The sequence below is a fragment of the Nicotiana tomentosiformis genome, chromosome 2 (assembly GCF_000390325.3).
Source record: "Nicotiana tomentosiformis chromosome 2, ASM39032v3, whole genome shotgun sequence".
In the NCBI taxonomy this organism is placed as follows: Eukaryota; Viridiplantae; Streptophyta; class Magnoliopsida; order Solanales; family Solanaceae; genus Nicotiana; species Nicotiana tomentosiformis.
In genome coordinates, this window is record NC_090813.1 from 169,416,933 (window position 1) to 169,430,196 (window position 13,264).

A 13,264-nucleotide genomic window follows, 5' to 3' on the forward strand; every position below is an offset into this window, starting at 1 on the left:
TGCTCGACGCTCGCAGGTCTCGAAGTCACCTTCTTCTGTTGCTTTACTATTGTTTATCTTCACTTCAAACAAAGTTGTATTTAGAGATTATTTATGCATTCTCTGTAGAGCTTATGACTCAGACCCAACGGTTTTAGGAGATATTTGACAGTTGTACCGTTTTGAGTTTTATTATGATAATTTAACAGTTTAATTTGATATCGAAGTTGTTATTTATGCTAATTCTCAATGTATGTTAGGCTTACCTAATCTTAGGGACTAGGAGTCATCACGACATCCTAAGGTGGGAATTTGGAGCCATGACATTTGCACAATGTATCTAGCGTAGAATTCATGTATCTAAATTTGATTTTAGACTTCTCCTATCCCAAGTAAATGAACAAGAACTTACTAGACTAATACTAGAGTTTTCCACCAATGCATGCATCCCCTAGTACACTTAACCTACTAGTTCATGAACTAAAAATAAAGACAGATAATGCATGAACAAGTTTAATTATTATCTCAACAACATCATGGTATCTCAAAGACTTGTCTCAATATTTACAGATTGTGTATGAGACTTACTGAGTATGTTTATAAACTTTCTCCTTCGCTTCCAATGGTGATTCCCACACATAACCTGCGGCGGCATGCTTTATTTGTTAATTCGTTTGCATAGCCGTGCTCTATCCCCGGTACTCTTTTTCGCACTCTTAAAGGCTAAATGACTAATCTTGGTGGTTAGAATTGGGTAGTTGTGAATTTTGTCGTCCTATGTAATTACTTATATGGGTGTATTGATGCTTAGGGGTCTTTATGTGGCTCCATGTTGTGCATTAATTTATATAAGCTGCTGTATGATGATGGTAGGAGGACAAAGGTTGATGGGTTCACTCAGCGGGGAATATGTTGCAGCCACCTTCCATCGTAAGTATAAGTATTGAGTAACTTTGATCACTAAGGTTTAAACATATAAAAAAAGATCTCAACAAAATTTGAACCCTGATCTTTTAAGGCCTTTTCTCATTTATTGACCATTAGGCCACCTTTAGATATGAACAGTGGCATAGGTACATAAAATGAACGGTGGTCAGTTGAACACCCTTTAACAAAAAATTATAGTGTATATAAAAAATTATACTGGGTATATAAATCAAAAATTATTTTGTATACATCAATACTATATTAAAAGTACGAATGCCCTTAGCGAAATGTCGTTTGCCTCTTTTACCCTTTAAAAATAGAGTTCATACTAGAAAATATAGTCATTTAATTTTTTTTTTTAATTTTTAGGTATTTAAAATCTACTAAATTTTATATACCAAACCCTTCCTTATTTGAACTATGTACAAAATTCTAATATTTAAAACTTAAAAATCTATTCTGATTTTACCATTTCAGTTAAACACAAACGTAAAATAAACGCATAAAATTGATCACTAACCTAAATATCTTAACTTTTATGCAAATTACCTTACACATATAAATCAATTGACGACGGAATAATCATCAAAAGATAACGAATACTTATATAGGCCTACTTATGATCAAATAAGGATATATATATATATATATAAATATTCTAGCTATATATGTCACATATGAGTCCTAAAACAAAAAACACTCCTGTACAAATTGAAAATAGGAAAATATCAGAGGTAGAGTGTCTTGCTTTATTGAGTAATTAAGTTATTAAGATCAGTAATAATTATATTTAAAAACTTATACTATATTTTTCTCTTATAATACCCGAAGATAATTTTAATATAAAATTTATGTAATTTTCTTAAAAGTATTATACTAATTAAGTGGAAGTACACGCGCAGCGCACGTACACTAAAAACTAGTGTATATTAAATCTTGAACACCCTTACCAAAATTTCTGGCTTCGCTGCTCGACGTGAAGCCATGAGATACTTTATAGATGTATTTTTTTTCAATTCGTCTCCAATGGCCGTTAGATTTTATTTATTTTCTTAATCAAAGAAACGTATCTTTCACTAGCATTTATATTAGTTTGAACCCAATACCAAAATTGGTGGCTTTTGCTTAAAAAAGAAAAAATTAGTTTAAACAAAAAATCTCTAAATTTTTGCGTTGAGTTTTGAACTTGGACCAAAATGTAGTCTTCCTTGGGTCAAACACTCTGAAAAAATGTACGGAGGTAGACGCAAAGGCAGATTAGCCACCATTTTTGGCGGCAAGACAATCTTTTGTTTAACACCAATGACATTTGATACTTTGGTTTCGAACTGTTAAGATTCCTCGTAGAAAAGAATAGAGACATGTTTTCTCTTATTTCTCTTCTTCCGTTTCTCCATTAAGATTCAGAAAGGAAAAGAGAATAACTCTTTTTGGTAGTCACAAGGGGTTTATTGAATCCCTTCCTTGGAATATTATTCCGCACAAAAAGGGTAACAATCCCTTCCTCGGAACAGAAAATGCCTTTGTCATTTTCGTCCGATGATTGTAGCCATCCCACCATTGTGGCCGTTGATAAAGACAAGCACAGCGCCTCTGCTGTCAAATGGGCTGTTGATCATCTCGTGATAAGCAATCCGACGCTTGTGTTGGTCCATGTTCGGATCAAGAACTCAACAAATCGTAGGTACCCTCCCTCTTTCATCACATTTTCCTCTCCTTTAATTTTATCGCTCTTTTTTCATTTGATTGTTCAATTGAATCAAGAACTTGCATTATTTCAATATAGTCTCATCATGGTATCCTATACTGCTGGTTTTCTTAATTTCCCAAGTTGGTAATGTAAAAGAACTCTTTTGGAAAAAACTGGATTAGAAGTTTATATCTATTGCAGCATTCAAGCTAGGCATTGAATGTTGAGATGGCAATGGGGCGGGTGGGCAAATCATAAACACGATAGGACAAGACAGGGGAACTCTTATTTGGGGAGCGGGTTTGGACGGGTTAAAACTAAGTATTTTCTGAAAATCAAAAGCAGGGGCAGGTTAAATGAAAATTAACATTTTTTACTGTTGAATGCACCCATTTCTTTAACCCGTTTCTTATAAAGTTGGGTATAAAAGAAAACTTAAGCAGGCGGGGTGAGTTAAAAATGGAGAGAAATGCTAAGAGGGGTAGGGTGGGTGAAAATTTTTGCAGTGTAAGGCTTCACCCGCGTTGCCCTTTTTGCTTCCTAATTGAATGTTTATGACCTATGCCTTCTATTTGTATTATTTATGATGGTATTTCTACTTACTTCGTAGAGAATGGTGTTGTTCAAGGTTCAAATCGCGGATTGAGTGATCAAGATACTCATAAGGTTTTTACACCTTTCAGGGCTTACTCTGCACGTAAAGGGGTACGTTGATCAATTTAGTAGACTAGAATACATAAAACAAGTGCATGTGGTGCTTTTGAGAAAATGCATATTAAAGTTAGAACTTGTATCTTTCTGTTCGTGTTATGCCTTCTTCCTCGATGACAATTTTGCTATATTGAATGCCCTATAGAAGAACTTGAAATAATTTATAGACGTCAATACTAGCAAAAACAATAAGCTTCATACGTGAGAAACTTAGGGCAACAAAGCTTAAAGACTGCTCATCCTATAAGAGACCTGTAAGATCACAAAACATGGTATCTTAGCGTAAATGCATTTTGCACCATTCGAGCAATATATTGCGTACCCACATAGCATCTTATATAACAAAGTGAGAAAAATAGGTTTATATCACTGTGGAATAATGTTGATTAAATCTAACTTCAAGTTCAAATGATCGGTGAAGATAGCAGTGAAGGAGGTTGTCATTGAGGATATTGAAGTGTCTAAGGGACTTCTAGACTATATTAACAACCACCGCATCACCAACATTGTTCTTGGTGCATCATCAAGGAGTGCTCTTTCCAGGTTAGTATGATCAATTACTTGCTCTTACTCCGTTTGATTTGTGGATAAATAGCTTAAAGGATGATCTTTCTCTTTCTGTTTTGCAGGAAATTTTGGAGTCATGATGTGCCAACTATCATAAACAAGTCTGCACCAGATTTCTGTACTGTATACGTGATTTCGAAAGGAAAGCAACAGTCAGTCAGACCAGCAGCAAAACCTTTTGCTAGTTCTTTGTCAGCAACGCTACCATCTTCCCAAGCGTGGTCAGCAGCTAGGCTAAGTAATTACTCTGAATCATCAGATGTATCCAGGTACCAAATAACTGAGGATGTATTCTGGTCAACCTTTTTAGTATTGTTGAGCTTGGGAAAAGCTTGCGCACTGACTGCTTATTGTCCTTAACTTTGAGGAATTTACTGAGAAAAATATTCGGTAAACATTTCAATGAAATATGAGCTGTCTGAGGACAGGTTATGGCAAGGCAGCTAGGCCTGTTTCTTATGAGTTTGGGTGAGGGAATCAGAAAGGATAAACCGGGAGAGCAGACTTTTGGTAAATGGAAAAGTGAAAGGTGCTTCTCAGCTAGCGTCAGGGTTGGGGTCACTGTAGTGGCTAGGGCGAGTCTTCCTACACTACCAATAGCCGTAAGATTGGCAGTTACTTTTGAGCCCAAGTGCATTCAAACTAGCTAGCATATGAAAACAAAAATGAAGCTGCATCTACTGCTTGCATGCTTGTTTTCAAGAATGAATTAACCAAAGATTGTCACTTTAACTTGTCATGATGCTACTAGGTATCCGAATTAAACCCCAAGAATCACCAGTAAACTTGTCATAACTTATGCAAAATGAATCTTAAGCAATTCTAATTCATTGTATTTATTTCAGTAATTTTGGCAATTTCCATTCACTGAGTACTCCAATTATTAGACATATCTTGGTGTAAAACAAAATATTAGTTATTAAAGATGTTAAAATCAACGCCATTGAAATATCTTTTGTTACTTTTCTTCCAAATATTTTACTATGAAGACATAGTTTGTCATTATACACAAACTTATCCAACATGGCTGAGGGAAAGTAAGTTTAAGCAGTGTCCCGAGTTTAAACTGCAAATCATTAGCTTCTATTTGTTGTATCACCATCTTATCTTAGAAGTTTGAGTGTTGAAAACTGCATAGAGGAACAGCTTAAATTCTGATGCTCTATCAAAGATGGTGATAATTCTTTTTTATGTTGAGCTTTAATAAACTAATGCTACAAAACAGGTCAGTATATACGAGGCCAGAGCAAAACATTGTAGGTTCTGAAATGATGAAGCTCAAAATTGGACCATCTAATGCATCGATGGACAATCTTGATGTTCATACTAGAGATCCTAGGAATTCATATAGCCGCAGTTCTCCGTCCGATGATAGAGGTCTCTTTGCACCTCTTAGCCATGGATCAGTAGATATCACAGCTCAAAATCTTGATTTCACTCAAGTTTCAGTAAAAGAAAATTGTAGCTCCTCATCTTCGGTAAGTGAAATATGAATAGACAGTCTTAACTATTTTGATTGTTGTGAAAGAAAAAGCAGTTTCATTTAGTAATATATTCTTCATCATCAATTGCTATATGCAGTGGGAAGCTGAGATGAACAGATTAAAGCTAGAGCTAAGGCAAACCTTGAATATGTACAACACAGCTTGCAAAGAAGCTGTCTCGGCAAACCAAACGGTATAACTTTTTAAGTGTCTACAACCGCAAGATTAAAAGTCATTTAAATTATTAGAAAAAAGGCATGTAAAAACCAGCCTTCTGCAAATTAAACTTCCTTGCATGCGTTTTCTTCAAAGTTAACTAGCATTTGTGGAAGTGAATATTCAGTCCATTGTTACTTTGATTTTTTTTTTTAAAACAAGGCAGATATCTAGATCAGGTCGGTTCCATGTTTCAACTGAACTTGTATAGTAAATTAAAAATAAGTAATAAAGATTCTTGGGGCAACCAACGCCAGGACCACATGGCTGCAGCCAAGCAACACCATAAGATCAAGACTTTTATATAGAAGAATGATAAGACACATATTATCAATCCAATGTATGAATTAAAAAGTAATACGTGATTTTTCAATCGTGTGTAAGTTTCTGAACAAGTTGTTACTGTGTCTCTGATCCCACACAAGCCCTTCTGAAACACGAATTGGAAAGTAAGAAGTCTGTCTTAATTAGCTTTCTCCCTTTTCTTATCCTCGGATAAGTTTTACATGTTTCATGCCAAGTCTCGTTTTTTCTAATTATCGGAGTTACATATGTAATGTCTTCTAATTTTCAGGCTAAAGAGCTTCATCAATGGAAAATGGAAGAAGCAAGTAGGTTCAAACAAGCCCGTATTTCTGAAGAGGCAGCTCTCGCTATTGCTGAGATGGAAAAAGCGAAAGGCAGAGCTGCCATTGAAGCTGCTCAAAAAGCACAAAAGTTGGCTGAGATAGAAGCAAAAAGAAGAAAATATGCGGAGTTGAAGGCCAAGCGAGTGACAGAAGAAAAGAATCTAGCATTAAATGATCTATCTCGGAGTGATCTCTGCTATAGGAAATACACAATAGAAGAGATTGAGGCAGCCACCAAAAACTTCTCAAATTCGGAGAAGATTGGTGAAGGTGGATATGGCCCTGTTTACAAAGGGAAACTTGATCACACACCCGTTGCCATTAAAGTTCTGAGATCCGATGCTGCACAAGGGATGAAACAGTTCAAGCAAGAGGTATGTTATCTCTCCAATGTTTTGACAGAAATTGATCTTATGCTGCATATTATGAATACAATGTATAAAACATATTTTTTGTTTGGCTGAGTAACTTTCTTCTTTATTGAATTCTGTGCATTAAGTCAACTATAGATTTATTTTATACTGGATCACTAAAGGGAAGCATGACAAAATGCCAGTTTTAGACTGAAAAATTTATGTATCTTGAAGTATTCTGTTGCATAACATGATTACTTTTATGTATATGCTTAATCTAAAACTTTTTGTTCTGTGTATATGCTTCAGTTACAATTTTTGAAAAGCACTTTTAAGAATCCATTTTTAGTGTTAGATATGCACCACAAACCCTTTTCTTTTTAAAAATTAGACTATTGATTAATGTGCAAGTAGTCTCTCATTTGGAGGAAGGCCCTACTCTCTCATCTATGCTATCAATATACCATTTTGTAAATACTTAGTTGATTGACTTGAGTAGGGAGTTTTTACAAGCCAAATGCTGTTGCACATTTTGCAAATTCGACTTTTGGATGGAAAGTTTGAGGATTCCTTTCTCATAGAATAGGCTTTGTCATTTACAGGTTCAAGTCCTCGGTCTCATGAGGCACCCAAATATGGTTCTACTCTTAGGTGCATGTCCCGAGTATGGATGTTTAGTTTATGAGTTCATGAATAATGGCAGCCTGGAAGATCGCCTCTTCCGGAAAGGTAACACCCCTCCAATCCCATGGGAAATTCGGTTTAAAATTGCTGCTGAGATCGCAACAGGGCTCCTATTCCTTCACCAAGCAAAACCAGAACCTCTTGTCCATCGTGACCTTAAGCCAGCGAACATTCTTTTAGACAGCAATTATTCCTGCAAAATTAGTGATGTTGGCTTGGCAAGGTTAGTTCCACCATCTGTAGCTGATTGTGTTACACAATATCACATGACTTCAGCTGCAGGAACGTTTTGTTACATTGATCCTGAATATCAACAAACAGGAAAGTTAGGGACTAAATCAGATATATATTCACTTGGTGTGATGTTGCTCCAAATTATTACTGCAAGGCCTCCGATGGGTTTAACACATCACGTCGAGAGGGCCATTGAGAACGGAACATTTGCAGACATATTAGATCCAACAGTGCCAAACTGGCCAATGGAAGAAACTCTTAACTATGCAAAATTGTCACTCAAATGTGCTGAGCTGCGGAAGAAAGATCGACCTGATCTTGGTTCGGTGATATTGCCTGAGCTTAATAAGCTTAAAGAACTCGGAATGAATAGCAAGCCAAGTATAGACTCTTAATGTTTTCTTATTCACTTTCATACGAATGATCTCATTTGGATAATATATAATGAGGAAAGAACCTGTAGCATTTTGTCACAGAGATTCGAATTGTAAGTTTATAATTTTCTAAGCATTCATTTAATGATCCAATCTCATTTGGCTGATGGATGTGCCCCCTATTGCTGTTAAAAAGGTCTAATTAGGAAATAGGAATAAAGAAATTTACTTTCACTGAATATATAGCAAATATCTTTAACGTTTGTTGAATAAGCATAAACTCTTAAGCTGCTTTTTCCTACATTACCTACAAGCACGTGAGGAGGAAGGATTGGAGACCATAGGATCAAAGAATGTTAAAATGTCCAGCTTAAGTCCAACTCAGGACCAAAAACATTTTTTAAACCCCTTTGTCGCTACACTGAAAACTTTTCTTAGGTTAATTCAACAATCGATTTATATAGGTCCGGATTTGCTCCAGTGATTATAAATCCAGTGATAGTCAATACCCCCTTAAATTCGTGCCATCTGTCCATAGAAAACTGATGGCTTGGATTTACTTTGGGTATTAAAAAGATTTAAAGGCTGATTTTTTTTAAAAGGAAAATTATTAACCTAGTTAAGTCTAACTGTAACGATGCAATAAACATCCAAGCACTTTATAGCTGTCAACTAAGAATAGGAATCTAGGAGTGCTACACCAAAATAGTTTATTTAATTATTTTTAAAATAATGTAGATCTTTTACTCTTACGATATAAAAATGACGAAATAACTTAATTATAACACCCCGAAAAATTTCGAAGTACTTAAGCGCTAGTAAAAGAGTTGATGTGTGCTAATTATATTATTTTGTGTGCAGACGAGGACTATTAATATAGTGAATATCAATTAGATATGATAATAAGTGTATAGACATATTACAAGTGATATGGGGTATAAGGAGAGCCCTAAGTCCAAGTCAAATTGGATATTACATGATAGACTAAAAGTTGGACGCGTATATCTACATATATATAAGGATTTATGTGATGGATGACCTATCAAATTAAAGATCTTCGAGTCTAGTTTCTAACGCTTTAAACCGTTCGTCATTTGGACACTCCTACAAGACGTGATGGCCAAATTACCAAAGGTTAACAGAATGTGATTCTGCGGCCAATTCTGCAACCACTGAATCATTTTGCGGGCTACAGAAGTTGTATGCGGACCGCAGAATGGTCGCAGAATTGACCAGTGCAGCCCAGTTCTGGGCATCAGCTTTGCGGTCCATTGTGCGACCCGCATACCCATTCTGCGACCGCAGACTTGAGTTCGAAAGGTTAGTTTTTCTATTTTCATAATCCGACCGCAATTTGATAAATAGGCTTTGGGGCTTATTTTAGTGCAATTATCTGATGATTTAAGAGATAAGTGAGAGTATTCTAGAGAGAGGAAGTAGATGAAGTATTTTGTTCACCAAGATCTTGTTCAAGCCTTGAAATCCTACAAGGAAATCTCACAAGATCTTCACTCAAGAGGTAAAATTCAAACCTCTAGTCTTCAATTTCGAGTTTGGGGTAAAAGATGGGTGATTAGGAGTATAATTCTTGGGTGTAAGAGTATTATGTATATATGCTTGTACCAATAAGGTTTGTGGGAAGATTGTGAGCTCAAATAAGTAAGGATTGGGTTGTGGAGTGAAGGAAATCTTGTAGAAGAACTTTGTAGCCAAATTTGCACACCTAATGTTTGATAAAATGCTCGAATGAGTTGAAATCATGAATATCTTCCTAATTTGTGTTCAATTTTGTTATGTCTCAAAATATATTGGGATCGCTAGAATTTTCGGAACATTATAGTAATTTAAGGAAAGCTCAAAGCGAGGTATGTTTGCTAAACTACTCTCTTATAATGTTATAGCTATTGCAGCCGCTGAAGCAGCCATTGGACTGGCTATTGTTTCATCAATTTACCGTAGGGAGAGGTTCAAATGAGGAAAGGCTTACGGTGGATACCTAGGAACCCAGAGACGAGGAACGGCGTAGTAATCGATGAAATGCTTCGGGGAGTTGAAAATGCTTGCCTTAGTGAGCTCGAAAAAAAGGAAGGAAGGGGAGGACGCTTTTGCACAAGAACAAAGGTTGAGTCATAGGAGATTGCAAGACGCCCTAGAATTCCATTCTATAGGGAAGGAGGACCTACTGAATAAGTCTCCAATCAATCGTAGGTGGGTGAGAAAATTGAATTGCCTCTTTCATTTAGTGTTCATTGTCGAATCGGACGCTTAACCGCCGCCCCCAACTACGGAGGAAGTCACACTTTAACTTCCGGCCCTGACCTAGGCCTCACATCGATCGTTCTATCCACTGAACTCATCAATAAACCTTGACCTTGACTCTCACTACGTACTCCAACTCTATCTATTAATGAAGACGCTTTATCTAATGAAGCAGGAAGAAGACTATATTGAATTCCATGATATTCCCATAAGTTTCAAGTATGGTTGTCTCAAGTTCCTTATTCTATGTTCCAAGTTGTTCCCAATAAATTTAATTGTCCCAAATAAGCAAAGTGTCGAGAATTATGTATTCAAAACGTGTTCCGAATGTTCCTATCATATCATGTTGTCCTTTGGGAATGTATTCAAGAATGATATATGTATTAAAATGCTATGTCTTTGAGTCGTGTTTCAAATGAAGGTTATGATGCCAAATTGTGTGAGAAAATCTCGATATGCTTAAGACTCTTAATTGCTCATATGTGTACCTAAAGTCTTGATTGGAAATGTCTTACTATTGATAATCTATAAGGATAGTTGGAAGTGAAATAAATGAATAGGGGATATAAAGTGTGGCCACCGTGCCAAGAATGAAAGTTATACTTGTGGCCAATGGTGCCAATGAAATGAAATGATGTGAGAAAGGTTATGAAATGAGTCTTGATTCAACTATTCCAAATTGACTCCGAAAATAGAATTGTCTAAAAGCTTATGTACTCAAGTCATGTCCAAATGTGGTTGTTCTAACTAATGCTATGCTTGGTAGGTATTTTCAATATGTTTTGAGCTCTTACATAATCATGAGTTGAAATGGTGTATTTTCCTTTTAGGGAAAAGTATTTTAAGAATTAATGGTGTGTTACTCGTTTATGATTTTAACTTGTGATTCGATTTTCAATCATTTTACTCCATTTCTTTGAAAGAAATCCACTGTGTTTAAAGTCTTCATTACCAATGAACCTAAAGTTGTGATTTTCGGAATATTCTATATGTTGATATTTATGATGATGATCCATGAAAGGAAAGATATGAAAGTGTGGAATATGAAATACGTCCATTATGCCATGAAAGAAGAATCATATGTATGGCCAAGAGAGCCAATGAAATAATGATGTTGTAAGTGGTTGAAAGTACGAATAAAGTGATATATGGTGTGAAAGGTTATGAGATGAACGTATTTGTACTTTTATTTCCAATGTGTTATAAGCTCATACGTTCTTATGAGTAAAGGCTATGGTTTTCCTAAATGTTTTAAATGCTCTTAATGTTCTATGATCACCCACGACAAGTACAAGTAAGTGATAGTATGAACATGAAATGTGACCGTTGCCTAAATGAGAATTATGTGGTGTTATATGTCCCAATGGTTTCAACTATAGTTGTATGCTTCTGAGATAATGTATGTAAATGACTTCGATTGTTACGTCCCCAAGAGTCATGAACCTAGCTAATAACCTCAAGATGGCAAGTGAGTGAATAACGAGATGAAAGGTAGATGTCCTATGCCAAATGATGATGAACCTTAAGAAATGAAATTGGGCTCATGTGCCATTGAAATCGACTTATTGATTTACCATGCATGTCCTAATGTAATGAGTTGTGTTTTTTCACGATGAGCATAAACATGAAGTATTCCAATATTATGGGAAATTACGACCTTAAATGTAATGACAAACTATGTCGCTTTGAGTTTATATATGGTATTGTGATTGGGATTACACCTCCACCTGCATATATTGGGGTGAGGTGGCAGGGCCGCTTTGTGTAGGGATTGTGGTATTGTGATACACCTCTACCCGCATATATTGGGGTGAGGCGGCAGGGCCGCTTTGTGTAGGGATTGTGGTATTGTGATACACCTCTACCCGCATATATTTGGGTGAGGCGGCAGGGCCGCTTTGTGTAGGGATTGTGGTATTGTGATACACCTCCACCCGCATATATTGGGGTGAGGCGGCAGGGCCGCTTTGTATAGGGATTGTGATGTTGTGATACACCTCCACCCGGATATATTGGGGTGAGGCGGTATGACTGCTTTGTTAGGGATTTTGGTATTGTGATACACCTCTACCCACATATAATGGGGTAAGGCGGTAGGGCCATTTTGTGTAGAGATTATGGTATCGTGATACACCTCCACCCGCATATGCTGGGGTGAGGCGGCAGGGCCGCTTTGTGTGAAGGTGGTTATAGAGGATCCCCGACTTAATATCTATATATGATTAATGGAAGCTCTTAGTAAATTGGCTCGATGTTGATGGCTATCTAAGCTCTTTTATTGTTACCATGATTCATTATATTCATGTTGTACTTCCAAGCCCTTGAATAGGTGTATTGTATAGGTGATACTGTAAACGGTATATGAGACACATAGGTGTATAATAAAAAATATGTGAACGCTAAGGATGGTCTATGAAATGTATATGTGAAGAATAAGAGAGGAAGGTGCCACTTTCATTGGCCTTGTTTGTACATGTTGTTACAATTACACTATATTATGTATTCCACGTATAGTTCATATGGCTCAGTTGGTCCTAAAAGAAGTTTAGAATGATGCAAGTATAATAAGACTTGAAATGTTATCCTATGGGATGTTTCGTAGTTTCTTGATGTATTTTATTTTGCCTCTTATTTGAGTTACCGTATTTTCATATATTGTTTTGACTGCCTTACATACGAGTACTATTCCACATGTACTCACGTCCCTTTTGCCGGGAGCGCTGCATCTTTTAATGGATGCAGGTATACTTCTACAGGATGATATGGATCTTTGATAGGGATCTTCTTTACTACTCAGCTTATGGGGAGCCCGCTACAGTTCTAGTGGGTGTTTAGGTCTAGTTCATTTTATGTATATAGGTATCTATTGTCATAGAAGCTCCATGTACACTGTGGGTTATGTACTTAAAGTTTTGATCTTTGTCATGTATCTATGTTCACAGTATTTATAGATATTTATAAAGCTATGTACCCATCGTGAGGAGAATTTTAGGCCATTGAGCCAAATATATTCAATATGAAAGTCAAGATCTAATTATGTTATGGTAAATCATGCATGAGTAATGATGAGAGGTTAATGTAAATTAGGCTTGCTCGACTAGGTTTACTCAGTTGAGCGTCGGTCGCGCTCCTCGATTTACCATGCATGTCCTAATGT

General features: G+C 36.3%; 1 protein-coding gene across 4 annotated transcripts; it reads left to right on the forward strand.

The window, feature by feature from the left end:
* The first annotated feature begins 2,164 nt into the window (after nt 1–2,164).
* Nucleotides 2,165–8,015, forward strand: LOC104088646 (U-box domain-containing protein 35-like). Of its 4 annotated transcripts, none has more exons than XM_009593364.4 (8): nt 2,165–2,586; nt 3,225–3,301; nt 3,729–3,850; nt 3,937–4,143; nt 5,100–5,352; nt 5,456–5,551; nt 6,149–6,577; nt 7,159–8,015. In XM_009593364.4, exons 1-8 carry the CDS (start codon nt 2,424–2,426, stop codon nt 7,867–7,869), a joined length of 2,058 nt encoding a protein of 685 aa, XP_009591659.1. In that variant the 5' UTR covers nt 2,165–2,423; the 3' UTR covers nt 7,870–8,015. The 4 variants fall into 4 exon arrangements, with proteins under 4 accessions (XP_009591659.1, XP_009591658.1, XP_009591660.1 ...); XM_009593363.4 differs by having other exon boundaries at nt 2,168–2,586; nt 3,207–3,301; XM_009593365.4 differs by having other exon boundaries at nt 2,421–2,590; nt 3,207–3,301.
* Nucleotides 8,016–13,264: the final 5,249 nt, after the last annotated feature.

What these genes read in the sequence shown, in the direction of transcription:
- LOC104088646 (XM_009593363.4), top strand. Translation starts at nt 2,424, where the DNA reads ATGCCTTTGTCATTTTCGTCCGATGATTGTAGCCATCCCACCATTGTG. An exon ending in TCAAGGAGTGCTCTTTCCAG is followed by an intron (nt 3,851 to 3,936) that starts GTTAGTATGATC and finishes TCTGTTTTGCAG; the next exon opens with GAAATTTTGGAGTCATGATG. An exon ending in CTGTCTCGGCAAACCAAACG is followed by an intron (nt 5,552 to 6,148) that starts GTATAACTTTTT and finishes TCTAATTTTCAG; the next exon opens with GCTAAAGAGCTTCATCAATG.